Consider the following 17,705-nt stretch of genomic DNA (forward strand, 5'->3'; position numbering starts at 1 on the left):
CACAAGTACATATGTGAATACGGTGAGGGAAGATAATCATTATTTCAGTACATTGTTGCCTATTGATTTTGTTTGATGGTTTGCCCGAGATAGGTTTCCAAGATTTAAGGGTAAAATGAATCCTGGTCAAATACTGTATACCGGCTTTGATTCGGCACCTTATGGTCAATTCCTTGTTTGGAGCAGTGAAATTGACCACAAATGTCTTCAACCCAAAATGGCAGACTTCCTGTTCAATTTCATGCCGGCATTTCGTAGACGTTCTTGTGGAGACATGGCCACCGACTTTCACGATGATCGCTGAATCGGACAGCCTTTCTTTTTTTTCACTTCAACATTCTGTGTGGTGGCGCGATTGAGCAATTATTGGTAGTGTGGTTTTGTTGGCAATCCTTAAGATACAGATAATTACAATACGCACACTTGCAGACATGATGGAGTTTTGTTGATGAAGCCCCCTAAAAGTCAGAATAATCATCCTAAAAAGTCATTCCAAAAGGCCCATATCCTCCTGACTACCAAGAAAAAAAACGTTGTCCAATCACATTTATTTTGAAATTCCCCAATCTATGTGAAGTAATTGGACTACTCCAAAAGAAATTTTTGAAATCCCACTACATTTTTTAAACAGGCTCAAATAAAAAAAACTTAAAACAACTCAAACAACACTTTAACGTGTTCAGAAAAGTCTTATCATTAAAATGCCAACAGCATTTCAAGACACATGTGTTTGATAAAAGGTATTACTTTTCCTCTTCCCATAAAAAGTGCTTGCACTGAGGGAAGCCATTTTCTTACTTTTTCTAACCCCTACAAATTTGATATCATTGGAAAGCACTGAAGGTCCTTTTTAGAGTAACAAAATGAGTTAATGCGATTAGATGCACTGGGTGGGAGATATTTAGGTTCACAAATGTCCTCTACAGAAGACACATTTGAACGACTGGTAGCCAGGAGCATATAAAGTGCAGCAGTTCAAAAATCAAAGAGATCAGCAGTATTTTGCAGATCCGGCGTGTACCTCTGCAGTGTCGACGTCTTGCTCTTGCTTCATCTGCTTCAGTTTTTTTAGCATCCCGCGGAAATTGGTGATTCCGTATTCCGCACAGATGCGCTCGTAGTCTTTCTTTTCCGCATTCATGAGGATTTCCCAGACCTTCTCCTCTGGTGTCGGTTCGTTTTGAACTTGCGCTCCCACCTTTGGAGCGCTGTAACAAGAAATCACCAATGAAATCTATTTTTATTGATTTTTTTTTCTTGTTTTATGCTGATCTGATTAAGAGTTGCGTTGAACATTCATGGACAAAGGAACTGACCATTTTTTCAGCTTTTTCCGAAGAAAGTCTGGTAAATCTGAGCAGGACAGGGAAGACAACAAGATCACCCAATCATAATTGTGCCTTCTACCATCTTTGTTACTGATTTATGCTTTATTGTTGTATAGATGTTAGTTGCTCCATGTACAGCACTTTGTATGCAGCGATGGCTGTTTGAAAGTGCTCTATAAATATAGTTGAGTTGAGAGTTGAGAATTGTCTTGAAATAATCCACATTCCAGACCTTTCTTTGTAAAAACTGCTTAGGTGAAGGAAAATCATTGTCGTGCCCAGGGCAAGTGCAGTCCAGCGCACAGGTGGAATTTTCTTTATTTTAAACATTTTTGTAGACGGGCATAGCAGAAGTTTTGCACTTTTGTTAGGGATGTTGTAGGTCTGGTCAACTTTCTGTCACCAAGTTGTCAGGTGAGGCAGGGGTGTGCAATAGTAAATGCCCTCGGTGCGCCCAAACGGCCAGCGAGGCGTAAGCACAGTATGCTAAATTCCCAAACACGGTAAACAAGACTTAAGCCGGCGCAAAAATGGAGACGCGCCAGTTTTTACGCTGAGCGCACGTGCCACCGTCTCGGAAATTTGAGTCCCACTTGTGTAACAGGCGCATTTAGAATGGCTCGGCTGCTCATACCTGCACCTCATTCTGCAGACATGAGCAATCAATCCATGCTGAATCGACCAACTTGGGTTGGGAATCAAACAACATAATACGGGGCCGTACGTTTTCATTAAGAGAGCAAACCACACATATCTGATGAAAGAAAATGACCAACTCTTTAGCAATAACCGCTCCCTCTTTGTCGATGACTTCAAGTCGCGAGGTGTTTGCGTCACTAAAGCACGGGCCGCTTGACTCGGGATGAAGAGGAGAACCACAACCCCTGGCTTATGGGCTCTGTGATTTTTCACATGAAACGTCCTGACAGCTCATATCCGGTTTTTAAAAAAGAGATTTGTGCTTTGCTTGAAGAAGAGGCAAACCAATGTCATAGTGAATTACAGAAAATAAATCCATCACACCAATTCAATGGAGGAATCCATTACTGTATAAAAGCCTCGATTTGTGTTCTGGAACTCACTATATCTGACAAAATGGCAGGCCAGAGAATTCCAATGCATTTCACTGAATTCCTAAAATGTCACGCTGCTATGAAAATGTATGTGTTCAATAACATCACCAAAAGAGGTCATGAGAACCATCACGACCCCAGAGCCATGAATGTCACGGTTCTGTGTCAGACTGGCCAGCAGGTGGCATCAGAGGACTTTGGTGCACACCTGCTGCCAATCTATGATTAGTCTCAGTTTGTATTTAAGGAGCCCTCTGACATGCACATATCGCTGGAGTATTGTATTTCGCCTTGCTACTTCTTTGCTCATTGACTGCTATTGCTATAGATCTCGTCGTGTTTCGCTCTCGGTACCAATGTTTTTGTAAGTATTGGATTTTATTTTGTGAACTGGCTTTCTCTCGCGTGTATTTTGGATACATTGTTTTTGTTTGACTTCGCGATCCTTATTTTCCTCCCTTGCCTTTTGTGCAAGCGCTTTTTGTTATTCGTTTTTGTGCCCTGTGGTCCTTGTTTTGACCAGCACTTTATGTTACTACTTTGTCGGTGCGAATTTTTGTATATTAAACCTTTTTGCTGCGGAGACCCTGTTTGGTGTCTGTATTTCGGGGATCCACTTCCTTATTTTTTTGTTGTGCGCGAAGCAATTATCCTATCGCTTCGTGCACAACTTGACAATGAAAGGCTCACCTCAAAGCTTAGTCATGTGTCTTCTTTCAAAAATTTGCCCCATGAACTTATCATTTAAATATTTGTCCTCATGAAGATGCAAAACATTTTTTTTTTTTGTTGTCACAATGTACTCCGGTCTTACCATCTCCATACGTCTTTTGCAGTTCCTTGGCTTTAGAGAATCCCACTGTGAACAAATATGAATTTTCATTATTATCATATTCACACAGGCTGTCATAATCCGCTGTTGTAATGTGCGAAATACCCTCAATAACATTCAGGACGGCGGTGCAAACGGCTCGTCCATAATCATTTGTTGCATAACACTTGTAGGTGTCGGCATCCTCTGGGGCCACCTTGGGAAACTGATGAAAAAGCAATCATTGAAATATTTTTTTTTCTTATGGCACTGTTCATATATTTTGATGAGCACCATACCTCCAACGTATGCTCGTGCGACGCCTCGCTGTAGTTTTGCCTGCAGGTGTCCGGGTGAAAAACGATTTCTCCGTTTGTTCGGGTCCACGTGATGGTGGGTTTTGGATTCCCCACAACAATGGCTTTGAATGCTGTACTTTTACCTGGAATATACGATGACACGTGCCATCAGGAAAGATGACCACACTATTGTTTATTCGTAAAGTGTTGGAAGCGAACCTTCTTGAATAGTAATTGCGATGGGTTTGCGGGAAAAATCCGGAGTTGTCATTCCCTCTGGAAGTTCCGCCTCAAACTGCGTTATCATGACACCTGGCACTTTGGACTTCTTCCTAATTCCTAATCAAATGGGAAGAAAATACTCACCATGGGAAACACTATTCATCAAGAGTCAAGAATATTGCAATTTGGGGTGAAATTTCAGCATTAACCTAAATTCACTACAACCCTAATTTGACCCTTTCTCAGCTTTAAATGTCAAAACCAGTGGTTATTAACCTTGTGAGAGGTACCGAACCCAACCAGGTCATATGCTCATTCACAATATTTTTTAGTTTCATGAGTTGCATATTATTTTATAGGTTGAAAATAAAGTTTTATTTTATGTATTCAATGTTAAACTTAAATATAGATCTCATCATTCAAACATTTGTACTTTTATTTTTAACTAGACTGAATTACACTGAAGTGCTATTATTCTTTGTGTTTCAAACATAATAACATGAGTGTCGTCGAATTACAGCCTCTCTAACCAATAAACCGAAATGAACCGTTAATGTCTTCTTCGAAACGTAGAGACATTAATTCCACATCGGTTGTTATCTTTTGTTGGATTGTTGTTAATGTTCTCAAAATCTTGTGGACCTCAACATCGGCGAAGGCTTTCTCATAGAATCCGTGGACCTGATCACCAATTTTACCGATACGTTTCATGACATAATCTACCCAGAAATGTTTCACAGAAACAACCTGAGGCATTGGTACAGCTGAAAGTAAACATATTTTACCCTCGATTTCAAGCACAATCGAAGCTCCTGAATTATATATATATATATTTTTTTTTTTTTATCCATATGGCGTTTGTTGGCTTTTGTGCTTGAACTGGTCAAATGTTCAATTTTCAATTTGTGCTATTTTCTTGAAGGAACCGAACAACAAAATTCACGACAGGTGTTTAATCCATGAAGCACAAAATACATTGCTGGTTTCAAATGAGTATTTAAGCAGTCCTCGTCATTATGATGTTCACATTTTGACATAATCTGACCTAGAAGACAACTAACAATTGATCAACAGTACATCGCCATTGCAAGGTTTCATACAGGATGTTCTCAGACGGAATTCACCCCTGAACTGAGACTGTAATTATTAGGTTGCTACAGAGACTGCAATTGTGGCTGAAAGGCATCAAACTGGACAAAAAAAAAATCTGTTGTGGATTTTGCCAATCAGCTCCTTGTTAAAGAGTTGCAAGAGATAATGCTATGTCACATGGAAGCCAGATATCCTGAGGTTGTTGTGTACGCACTAGGAAATTTGATGAAGGTTACAATTTAAAGAGCATGCACAATGGACAAAGCGGTGAACGTTTGTGACTATAATTATGAAGCAGTGTTGGGGGAAGTTTGCTCTATGCTAAGAATAACAGTACCGGTAATTGCTGTTTCGGCAGCAAGAAGGTTACAGGAAGTCGCCAATAAATTATACAGGCTTGCTTCAAGAAAGATTGACACAAGAGACCAAATCTACGCCTGAACTCATCTTCACAAGTAATATTTATTTACTGACGTCATGTCTTCTTTTTGGAGAAATTGTGTTGCTCTACTTGTAAAAACACAAACAAAAAACTAAGTATGTTGTAAGTACGCAACATATGATTACAGCTCATTGACAACACAGTAACAGTGTGCCCTCCCATCACATAATGAGCAATTCACTTTGTAAGGCCAAGAGCAGGGTCGACAAATGCTGTTGGTGCAAAGTTTCGACTGCATCAACATCTAGTTTAACAATCTACCGTCGTACATTTTGTAGCCTTTTATTTTAACAGCGGTTAAAATAAAAGTGTTCTTTTTAACAAACCCCAGCCAAGATGTGTTCAGGAATATGCACATCAAAATATGGGGATAAACATGCTAAGTTAATGACATATTCAAGAGCACTTTTATTATTAGCTGTATTGTGGCCTTAATTTGATGAAATATTTTTAGACATTGTTGACTGGAGTGAGTGTATTGTTTAAAGAAAATTGAAAAAAATTAGTTCTGAATGTCCCGTAACCCCTAATCGTAGCATTTCATGCACTTAAACCATGGCAAAAAGTTACTATTAGCATAGTAGCCCTCAGTTGTCAGTTAAATAAACTCATCACCACACTCGTCATATCGCCATAATGCAAACATGGTCAACCACAGCGCCCTCTAGCAGGCAGCAGCATGCAGGATTTTGCTTGTATTCAGTCAGAGATTGGCAGAAATCGGCAGAGGAACAAATCTGTTGATTGAAGCCCACATTAAACATGCGATCAACCCCCATGGAGTCATGCGCTTACACTGAGTGAATCGTTTGTGGAATTTCATTTGCTCTTCGACACTGCATACCTTTGTCATTCCATTGACCTCTCTCGGGAGCGTTGACTTAACACGCAACAGGATCGCAGGAAAAGGAACAGGACAGTTTAGAAGGAATCCCGAAAAAGCGCCACGCCACAGTGGGGCTTTGGCAGGATTGCGGACACAGACACAGCACAATATTCCATATTCACCGAGAATGGGAGGCACAGTGACAAAATACGCTCTTTGGAGACATCAGACGTACAGTGGTTAGTCACAAAATAATGAATATGGTGTCAGCGGTGTGGCTTTGGATGAATGCGATGTGCAATTTCTCACGGGAGGATTTTTTGACAGTGCTTGAGAGGAAACGAATTACTTTGGGTAATACGCAACTTCTGTCACAGCAATTTCTGCCTCATTCCATTTTTTTTCCCTGACACTCCAACACTCATTCATCCTTTGTGGGGTTGCCCTCCACTGCAGTGACGAGTTTTTTGCTTTCAGCATCCTTATTAAAAGCACCACATATCTTTCAGTCTTTTTCTGGAAAATGTCTTGCATTGTGAGAAGAGTTTCACAGCATATATTTCTTGGAGATTCATCGTAATTTCGGATCGGCTTAGAAGAAAAAAAGAAAAAAGATTGCAGCTTCTCAACTTGTAGGATCTTTGTTCCAAAAGTGCCAAAAATACTTTTCTTGCGGGGTATTCTTCATTTCCGGGATCAAAGAAGATTATGGTGTAAAAACTGTGCTATGATCCCAAAAAGATGTTGGTTTTAAAAAACTTTGACTATCGTACATTTTTCATATTTTGCCCTTAGATGACCAGATCCTGTAAAACACTGCTGAAAAAATGGCACAAACAATGTGGCTGATACAGCCTGGAGAGAGTGTCCTTCATATTGCACTTACCCTTCTGCCCGGCGGCAGTTTGATCGGTTACCTTTGACTTTTTCCACATCTTGCCGCAAGGAGATTTCCAGGAAATCTGTCAACAAAAGGAAAAGGGACATGGTCAGCATGTTTTAAGTCACTGTCATTACTGAGAGTTATTTATTTATTTATTTTGCTACAGGTAAAATATATTCATACACTATGAACACTCGCCTTAAAAAACAGGAAAGTTTGACTTGGCAAGGTTTCTTCAAACACGTAAACATGTCTACCCCCCTGCCCCCTCAAAAAAAGACCCACTATGTCTTAAAGCGAATCCACGAAAGCTACATTTACAGTTATCTTTTTTTTCATTTTAAACTATATTTACAGTGGGAAGAAATGTCTTTGAAGATAAAAAACAAGCATATTTAGCTTTCATATCAGATATTAATCTTGGTTCGATTTTAGATTTTACAGTGTAGGACCTTTGGTTCCGTGTCTGTACTAGGGATGTGAATCTCAGCACTGAGGACGATTTGATACACATCTCGATGCACTACCAGCGATGCGATACTTAAACGATACATGGAATTTTCTGGCGACACGATTCGATACGTTTCACCGTCTTCACGATGTGATACGACGCGATACACATTTAGTTCAAATCAATGCGATCCGATACAGTACAATTTGTTGTGATATTGTGTGTGCAATTAAACATGATGCAAATACGCAAAGAAAAGTTTAAAAAAAGATGGAATTCAGTATGGTATTGCAAAAAGTAGACCACTTTATTCCTTATAAATAGTAGAACGTGTAAAATAACTTATTCAAGCCCTTTCACAATTGGGTTTTGTGCAAAGAAAATGTAAACAATTTGGCACCTGAGACTCACAGCTGTTGCAATAGTGTAAACACAAACAGACTACTCACTGAGTGTCTCATATGAAATATCCATCTCCATAGGACAGAAAAAAAATACAATTGAAACAATGTGGCAGCCACAGCCTCAAAGCTGCTGTGTGTATTGTAGCGTACACAGACCACTTTCACTGAGTGTCAAAATGAAATGTCCAAAAGTCATCCATATAGTTTTTCCTTGCGCGGTCACAGCGAGCTGCAAGGGGACCCCCAAAATAAGAGGCGATTTTTTTCTGATCCTGACTTGGTTTGCCAAGAGTTTCTCCGGTGTCCAACGAGGAACTGGACGGGGAGGCGGAGGAGGGACCGGGAAACTTGTCGGTGATGTGGTGCCATCGTTTTAAGTGGTCTGCATATTTGTGGTGCTGCCGTTGTATGGCTTCGTAGTGCGACTTTCTTTGCAAATTACGGAGCTTTTATCAATCTTTCCGTCTTTCTTTTCGAAGCCGTAGTATTTCCAAACATAAGATCTGAATGTTGCGGAAGCATTAAATACAGTAGTTTCCTCGCTGCTGCTTGCGCGAACTTAGCTAGTTGTGTTCTGGACTGTATGTGACGCACGGCTACCGTCCGTATTCAACACAAAACGCAAAACGATGATGGTGCATTCATTGCGCCTAGGAAAGGGCAGATAGGTGACGTTTAACATGAATAAAACGACGCTTGAATCGGATTTTACCGATACCCACCAATGCATCGTGATGAATCTCGATTTCACCCGTCAATCGCGTCGTACCCAGTGAATGAGCCGTTGCACTCGCATCGCGCACGTGCGCATCGATGTATCGATTATTTTCCACACCCTTAGTCTGTACCTGCAATGTTTTTATTTTTTTCACTGAATGACAATCAGTTTGAGTCTACCGATTCATGTCGCCAAATTCACTCCAAGCTTCCAGTTACTCTGTGCAGCCAGTGAGGGGCAGTCAATTGAGAAGGATGACAGTACAGTATCAGATTTGTGCTTCGCTTTGGGAATCCCCACAGCAGGAATGTGTTAATTCGCCCAGACACTTGTTGAGGCCTTAAATAAACAAGGTGAAGAGCTCCCAGGCTTAGTGTTACAACACAGACACTATTAAAACCTCGTAATGTCAGTGCACTTGACATTTATCCTAAATTTGGCCACTCATTATGCTGGTCGTGCAACATCTAAATAATCACATGAAGCCATTTATGTTCATATGAAATCCACGGGTGTGAAGCATCCTTTAGGTTCACGGTAAATCTCAAAGCACCGTATTCGTCGTTTCATGCCGTGACCGTTTATTAGCGTTCGTGAAAGCATTTGACGTCTTTTACGTTGAACTTCCTCGACCTTCCCACTTGACAATGAAACTCAAGAGTAGTGGCGGCTATGCATAAATTTGGCAAAACAACTGATTATTTTCTGTTTAGTGGATGTGAAACTTGACATGAAAAGCTTGCACCTTAACATTATGTATTTCCGATTTGAAAACCCGTAATCTTGAGATGCCCCGGGAAGCACTGCAAGAAGTGGCTGGAGAGAGGGAAGTCGGTATTGAATTGATGGGTGGATGGATGGACACTTGAAATTGCATTTTTTCGTTTGTCCTACTTCCACTTGGTATTGAGATGCAATAATTGAAATGGCAAAATCCAGTGAGATTTCCCATGACTTCAAAGAGAAGTGATTTTTCTGAAAGCTAATCAGGGATGTTGTCTTAGCAAGTATATCATTACACATTATGAATGCATCAAATATGTTTCTTGCAATGCATTTGGGGGGGGGGGGGGGGGACACAGCAGGCAATGTTGTCCTCCAGCAGCAATGCTGGCTCTTGTTGGAAAACGCATTGATGAATAGAAAACATGCCGCAAGAAATGCATTGCTTGGCATTGGGCTTCTTTTCATTAAATGCACTATCCTCTTTTTACATTTAAGTGTTTGGCTGAGGCTCCCATCTTTTCATAAGCAACATATTTTCTCATGATGAAAAGTACATTACAGGCAAAAATTTTTGCCAGCCTCTTTAGCTTTGAATCCAAAGAGGCCATTTATACCCTGCCGTACCTCCACTATTATTTTATTATTCTCAGAACCAATGCAGTCGGGCCTCCAAAATCTGTATTCTGAGCAACATTGTCACTAAATGTGCCGTAAAAGTCAGCCACTTTAAAACAACAGTATGTTGCACATGCAGGACATTGGACAGTGAAGTTGTACTTGATACTTGCTTAATACTTAATTAGCATGTGTAATGACATTTGTAAAGGATTAACCCTTGATTCTTTTGCTTTTTGGATTCTTTGCCATGCCACCAACCACACAAACATGTATTCCTTTCAGCACCTGTTTCCTTTCCGCTATGCCAGGCATCGTGAACAAGGGCGAGTCTCCTTACTACAGTCTATTTTAGATTTATTTTACAGCAACTCAACAGTGTTCCTGGATGGCAGGTACTACTGTTTACAATTTTACGTCATATTCCACAAACACAATATTAATCAGATTACTGTGTTTGAACTGGAACGGTGGATGTTTGTAGTTGCTCAGATGTTGCCTCTTAGACTGACTGCGAAGAATGTTAGAGAGTGTTTGTTATTGGCTTTGAATTCCCCCTGTAAAAATTACATTTGCTGCTAAGCAAACATGATGGGCCCTGTTTTCATTCTGAATGCAAGTCTACCAGCCCTAACTATGCGCATGTGTGGACTTTTCCTTCTTTTGATATTTTGCTGGACTTTGTGCCAGTAAAAATGGGTGAATTTGGGCATTGGAATGTAGTGTTTTTCAGGGCAGTCTTTGCAGTATCACTCATTTGCATCAAAATCATGGGAGAACGGAGCACACAAGCCCAAGTACGCCATGCATGACATTGGCAGGTAAACTGCAGTAACTTTCCTTTCAGAAGATGTAGTCAGCCATGTGCGTGTGTGACGTACACTCAGATCGTGCATCTGAGTGTGTCCAGAACTCCCCCCCCCCCCCAATAGTCATGGGGTGTTATTAAAATATTTTTAAGATCATAATGATTACAATTCGATCGATGAATTGATTTCTACAATATGTTAGAGGGCTTATCCCACGCTGGTGTCATCCATCCATCCATCCATTTAACGAACCGCTTGATCCTCACTAGGGTCGCGGGGGGTGCTGGAGCCTATCCCAGCCGTCTTCGGGCAGTAGGCGGGGGACACCCTGAATCAGTTGCCAGCCAATCGCAGGGCACACAGAGACGAACAACCATCCACGCTCACACTCACACCTAGGGACAATTTAGAGCGTCCAATCAGCCTGCCATGCATGTTTTTTTTGGAGTGTGGGAGGAAACCGGAGCACCCGGAGAAAACCCACGCAGGCCCGGGGAGAACATGCAAACTCCACACAGGGAGGCCGGAGCTGGAATCGAACCCGGTACCTCTGCACTGTGAAGCCAACGTGCTAACCACTGGACTACCGGGCCGCCCCGCTGGTGTCATATTTATGAATACAATACCATGAGGTCAACTGCACACATCAACACCAAAATCGCATATTGCAAAATAGATCACCTTTTCGTCTAAAATGTCCCGGTACTCTCCTTTTTTCCAAATACAAGATGTGCCAGGGGGCGCAACAGGAGCGCCCAGTGAGGTGTAACAGATCTGCCAAATTCACCGACATGCCGAACTAGACCACTGTCCCGGCACAAAAATAACAATGCTCTTGTGTTTACACTAAGCGCAGACTACTTTCTCTCACCAAATCATCAGGTGCGTCAGGGGTAAGACCATTTCATGAGCTTATTGGTGGCGACAGGCTCAACACAGCCCCAAACACGCGAAGCTACGCCCATCTTTATACACAGGCACTAGTCTACCAAATAAGGGCCTGAAGAATAAAGAGCTGACTAAGGGACAAAAAACATTCTTAAGCTTAGAGAAAAGAAAAAAAAATCCATCAGAGCTATTGCACAAACATTGGGCATAACCGATCAAACAATTTGTAAAGTCCTGAAAAAGAAACGGGTGTACAGTACTGAGTGAAGATCGAACAGGGCTGCGAATGATATCAAGAGCAGTTGATTGTGAAACATTGTGAGAGTTTTGAAGAAACACCCAAAGACACCAGTGTGTGTGTATATACTGTATATATATATATATATATATATATATATGAGCGGCTGGATAGCTCAGTTGGTAAGGCATCGGTTTAGCATACGGGAGACGGTGGTTCGAATCCCGCTTGGGGCAAAAATGAGCACATAACACCATCCAGTGTGGGTCCTTGGGCAAGATCCTTCACGCTCAGGTGCTGGGGAACCAGAGCACCTTGATGAAAAATGGGCTACTGGAACAAAGCGGAGATGGGCGAGATGTGATAACATGGCTCTGTTGGAATGCTACTACCCAAGCAACCCTAGTCAGAGGGGTTACATGCAGAGAATGTGGGCTAAATGGTTACTTCGAAACCCACAGTCACGGTTGACCACGAAACAACTAGTAGCTCAGTGTTCCAACATCCACAAACGGCAACTGCTGTCACAACTTGAGATGGATGAGGTACAACGCAGGTTCCATGGTGAAGGGCCCCAGGCTGCCAGATCAGAGGAGGAGGTCATACAAGAGATTGGGAGGCAAGCTCCAATGAATGCAGATGATGAGATTGGGTGGCCAGCCCCAATGAATGAAATGCTGACCTGAAAGCTAAGATCATGGCGAGAATGAAAGCTGGGCAACCTAGAAACCGATTACAACGGCTATGTGAAGTACCATCTGAAAGTCTCATAGAAAGTGTGAATGCAGCACTGAGGGCGATCCCGACCGTAACGATCACAGAAACCAATGAGCTGATATACGCTTCAGCATCAGTGATCCTGGAGACTCTGGGCTATAAGAGCAACCATGGTAGCCATGAGATAGGCTAAGATCAAGGCGGCCCGGAAAGATGTGAGTCAATTGATGGAGGCCCAGAGAGGTGTGATGAAAAGGCCGATACCCGAGAGGTACATCCAGATGACCATACCTGAAGCACTCGACACTGCCAAACAAAGGCTCCAAGCCGTGTCCAGTCGCCTAAAGCGGTACACGAAAGAGAATGAGGCCAGACGAATAAACAGGCTGTTTGCAACACAACCTGCGAAAGTGTACGCTCAGTGGCAGGGTCCTAACAACAGAGCTGACCCACCGAGACTGGAAACTGAAAGGTACTGGAAAGGCATATGGGAGAAGGAGGTTGCACATAACAGCAGTGCACAATGGCTGGTGACTCTGAGAGAGGAGCACAGCAACCTCCCTGAACAGAACCCAGTTACCATAACATTGGCAGACATACAGGAAAGAGTCTCAGATATGAAGAACTGGACAGCACCAGGCCCGGACATGGTCCACACCTAGAAACTCACAGCACTCCATGAGCGCCTAGCAGCAAAAATGAACCAGCTGCTGAGGGACGGGACTCACCCAGGATGGCTAACCGAAGGGCGAACGATCCTGATCATGAAGGATCCCTCGAAGGGTGCAGCCCCATCCAACTATCAGCCAATAACCTGTCTCTCCACAACATGGAAGCTCATGTCAGGCATCATTGCGGCAAAGATAAGTGGACACATGGATCAATACATGAGCGAAGCACAGAAGGGCATTGGTAGAGATACCAGAGGAGCCAAACATCAGCTCCTGGTTGACAGAACAGTCGCACAAGACTGCAGGTCCTGACGTACCAACCTGTGTACAGCTTGGGTTGATTACAAGAAAGCCTATGACTCGATGCTACATACATGGATCACTGAATGCTTGGAGTTGTATAAGGTGAACAGGACCCTAATAGCCTTCGTTGCAAACCCGATGAGGATGTGGAAAACCACACTTGAAGCCAATGGCAAGCCACTTACCCAAGTGTCCATCAAATGTGGCATATACCAAGGTGATGCACTCTCCCCACTGCTGTTCTGCATAGGACTGAACCCCCTAAGCCAAGTAATCACCAAGCCAGGCTATGGATACCACCTCAGAAATGGAGCTACAATCAGTCATCTCCTCTACATGGATGACATAAAGCTGTATGCTAAGAGCGAAAGGGACATAGATTCCCTGATCCACACAACCAGGATCTACAGCAGCGACATCGGGATGTCATTCAGGCTTGAGAAATGTAGTCGGATGGCGACTAAGAGAGGAAAGGTAGTCCGCACTGAAGGGGTCTCACTCCCTGAAGGAACAATAGCAGACATTGAGGACAGCTACAAGTACCTCGGGATACCACAAGCCGATGGCAACCTCGAACTGGCAACAAGGAAAGCGGCTACGGCCAAATACCTCCAGCGAGTGAGGCAAGTCCTAAGAAGCCAGCTCAATGGCAAGAATAAGACTCGGGCAATAAACAGCTATGCCCTGCCAGTGATCAGATACCCTGCAGGAATAATAAGGTGGCCAAAGGAAGAGATTCAGACCACGGACGTTAAGACCCGAAAGCTCCTAACTATGCATACAATACAATACAATACATGCTGATTTATATAGCGCTTTCACAACAGCGGCAGCTGTAACAAAGCGCTTTACAAAACAGTTAACATAAAGTAAAATAAACACAACACATAACATAAAACACGGACAGTCGTGCAGTCCTAACCACTTTTCCGTCACACGCTTTGTTGTTTGAAGCGGTTTGAGATGAAAGAGGAGAGAATCAAAGCGTCCTTTAACCAGTGGATCAGAGACGTCATGCTCAAAATGTGCACACGTCGGCTACAAGCTATGTTTCAAAGTCAACAAGAAGCTGTAGCATCCATTGATGAAAAAAGAGATTGGTTCACTTCTCCTGTCCCATGGAAATCCATTTCAATTCCAAGCGGCGACTCACGGTTCCAAATACGCATCGGCGCTCTTCGCCAACGCTCCTCTCGCCTCATCCTCAACTTCAGCGGCCATCCATCCAGCCGCACCAACGCCGACTGTCCAACAGCGCCGACATAGCCACTGAACAAATCGGGGTTGTGAAAAATGCTGCCCATTACTGGCGCAAAAAACACAAGCGCCCCAGGTCTGTCCACCGACAGTCAATGGCGCCGACATTCCTCCCAATCAAAATCTGTGCTGGTACAGGCGTGCTGCCGAGAAGGCGCAACCACCAAGCACAGATACTGCTCCTTTGACGAATGTCGTGGCCAAAAAGCGCTGAAAACAGTCCATATCAGGTCCGCACGATGAAACAACAAACAACGTGACAAAACAAAAGACAAAAACACAAAAAAAGAACAAAAAAGCAAGGCTCTTGAAGAGCACTTGCCGAAGGCTGCCTACTCTGGCGCCATCTTGGAAAAAAAAAAAAAAAAAAAAATGCATGGAGGGTTCCATCCCAAATCCAGCACCCTGAGACTGTACGCAAGCCGAAAGGAAGGAGGCCGGGGACTAGTGAGTGTGAGAGCCACTGTCCAGGATGAAACATCCAAGATCCATGAATACATCAAGGAGAAGGCTCCAACGGATGACGTACTCAGAGAATGTCTCAGACAATGGGGAACAGAAAATGAGGTGCTGGAAGAGGGACCATCATGGGAGGACAAGCCCCTACACGGGATGTACCACCGGACCATAACTGAAGTGGCCGATCTCAAGAAGATGTGAGTGGAAGATCTCAAGAATCAGTGGCAAGAGAGGGCTGGCCTGACGGACAGCACAGAGGCACTCATCCTGGCTGCTCAGGAGCAGGCCTTGAGCACCAGAGCCATCGAGGCCCAGATATACCACACCAGACAAGACCCAAGGTGTAGGTTGTGCAAAGAGGCACCTGAGACGATCCAACACATAACTGCAGGGTGTAAGATGCTGGCAGGGAAAGCCTACATGGAACGCCATAACCAGGTGGCTGGCATAGTCTACCGAAACATCTGTGCGGAGTATGGACTGGAAACCCCAAGGTCAAAATGGGAAACGCCTCCAAAGGTGGTGGAGAATGACAGAGCGAAGATCCTGTGGGACTTCCAGATCCAGACTGACAAGATGGTAATGGCGAACCAACCAGATATCGTGATCATAGATAAAGGGCAGAGGAAAGCCGTTGTAGTGGATGTAGCGGTCCCAAGTGATGGGAACATCAGGAAGAAGGAACATGAGAAACTCGAGAAATACCAAGGGCTCAGAGAGGAGCTGGAGAGAGCCTGGAAGGTAAATGTGACAGTCGTGCCTGTGGTGGTCGGAGCACTCGGGGCAGTGACCCCCAAACTAGATGAGTGGTTGCAACAGATCCCGGGAACAACATCGGACATCTCAGTCCAGAAATGTGCAGTGCTTGGAACAGCAAGGATACTGCGCAGAACCCTCAAGCTTCCTGGCCTCTGGTAGAGGACCCGAGCTGAATGAGGGACGGACACCACCCGAGGAGTGAGATGAGGATTTTTTCTTTATATATATATATAGTGAGGGAAAGAGAGAGATTTCTTTTCCATTTCAAACTCTCCCCATTTTTATGAAAAAAAATTGTAGTTGTTGAATTAAATATGAACTAATGGCCTTGAAAGATGAATCAAAGTGTAGGTGTCAATCAGTCAGATTTGAGAAGCAGTGATTCCCTGTGGATGGGAATAGCATTTTTTAAAAATGACATTTGTGAAAACACTGCCCCACCTACGACTAAATAATCTCTAATGTCTTTGGCCCGCACTACGTGACAAGTGTTGGTGGTCCTGCCACCTGGCGAGTATAGCTCTGACTGCAAATGTTTGACAGCATCTGCGGCCGCTCAAATGTTGGTCCCATTGACAAGACCCCGCGGTGACAAATGAGCACTAATGGGCATATTTGAACTTCGCAGTAAATTTCCACATTTAGTTAATTGTAGCGGGCTGACAAACTAATCCATGTGGAGCACATCAAACGGAGTGAACCCCCCCCCCCCCCCAACAACAACAGTTGGTTATTTGGGGCTGCGAACTCCCAGAGTGACATTTGACTTGCGAGCCGGTATTGGAACATAACGTGCTTCATGTTTGCAGCATCAGTGGTGTGAATAGTGTCAGCTGCTTGTTTGTTTTCAGTGTGAAAAAAAAAAATCTTGTCGATCCCAGCTCTAACTCTCCCTTCTGAAAGGCCACATATCAATTTGATACCACCGTCTAAAGTTCATCAGGCCCTAACACCCTTGCAGCTCCTGACTTTCATGCTATGCGCTGCCTGGAAGCAATTTACCAGTTTAGAAAGCGTGACATTCAAAGTGAGAAAGGCTCTACGCATTATTAAACTGATTTCAAGTCAAATCTATATTACACACCCTGCCTTGGGTGGACATCTAAATGATCCGTGTGAGAACTGAATACATTGTAAAACATACAACGTTATGTAAATACTGCCAGTAACTTTATTGGATTTTTTTTAAGATAAAATGCTGACTTATATTCATCACCCGAGTGTTTTACAATGCAAGCTGCTTAAAGTGCCTATTTGTATTCCTACCGGACAAAGCCCAGAAATAACAAACTGCGATACATTTTTCTCATCTTAACCTTGAGGGCCACCTACCTGCTTACAGTCCTTGTAGCTTTGAGCTTAACTTCTGTCTGCTAATTATTCAATAGATTCCCCCCTCGGCAATGTGTAGGTCTGCGCTTGATACTTCTTTTCCTGTCCGCTGCCACAAGCTCTTTAGACTTTTTTTTTTTGTCTTTACTCTAGAAGACGTAGACTGAGATTGGGTGGATGGCCATGCGGCGGGGAGGGAGGCACCCATGAAAGGGTGGGTCATTAAACACCTATTATGGAATTGTTTGTCCCTAATAACTGTCACACGAATGAAAGTGAAGCGTTTTTCTTTGCAGGGTGAAGTCTATATTTGGGCACCTTTAAAAACATTTTATTTGATTTGCTATACTTTACGTAGAAGAAGTGAAGGACACATTTTTGC

The 17,705-nt window shown here is 43.3% G+C and overlaps 1 protein-coding gene across 5 annotated transcripts in view; it reads right to left on the reverse strand.

Annotated features, from left to right (window-relative positions):
• Positions 1-17,468, reverse strand: part of LOC127607025 (immunoglobulin-like and fibronectin type III domain-containing protein 1) — a 31,530-nt gene extending 14,062 nt beyond the window's left edge. For 4 of the 5 annotated variants that reach the window (XM_052075006.1, XM_052075007.1, XM_052075005.1 and 1 more), the window contains exons 1-9: positions 17,324-17,468; positions 6,980-7,055; positions 6,112-6,147; positions 3,731-3,850; positions 3,512-3,654; positions 3,339-3,438; positions 3,216-3,260; positions 1,317-1,353; positions 1,022-1,208 (exon numbers count right to left, since the gene is read on the reverse strand). In XM_052075006.1, coding sequence (XP_051930966.1) covers positions 1,022-1,208; positions 1,317-1,353; positions 3,216-3,260; positions 3,339-3,438; positions 3,512-3,654; positions 3,731-3,850; positions 6,112-6,147; positions 6,980-7,028 — 717 coding nt within the window. In that variant the 5' untranslated portion in view covers positions 7,029-7,055; positions 17,324-17,468. The remainder of the gene's footprint in view (positions 1-1,021; positions 1,209-1,316; positions 1,354-3,215; positions 3,261-3,338; positions 3,439-3,511; positions 3,655-3,730; positions 3,851-6,111; positions 6,148-6,979; positions 7,056-17,323) is intronic. The other variant, XM_052075004.1, reaches the window with a different exon arrangement.
• Between the last annotated feature and the right edge of the window lie 237 nt (positions 17,469-17,705).

The sequence above is a fragment of the Hippocampus zosterae genome, chromosome 9, assembly GCF_025434085.1.
Source record: "Hippocampus zosterae strain Florida chromosome 9, ASM2543408v3, whole genome shotgun sequence".
NCBI lineage: Eukaryota > Metazoa > Chordata > Actinopteri > Syngnathiformes > Syngnathidae > Hippocampus > Hippocampus zosterae.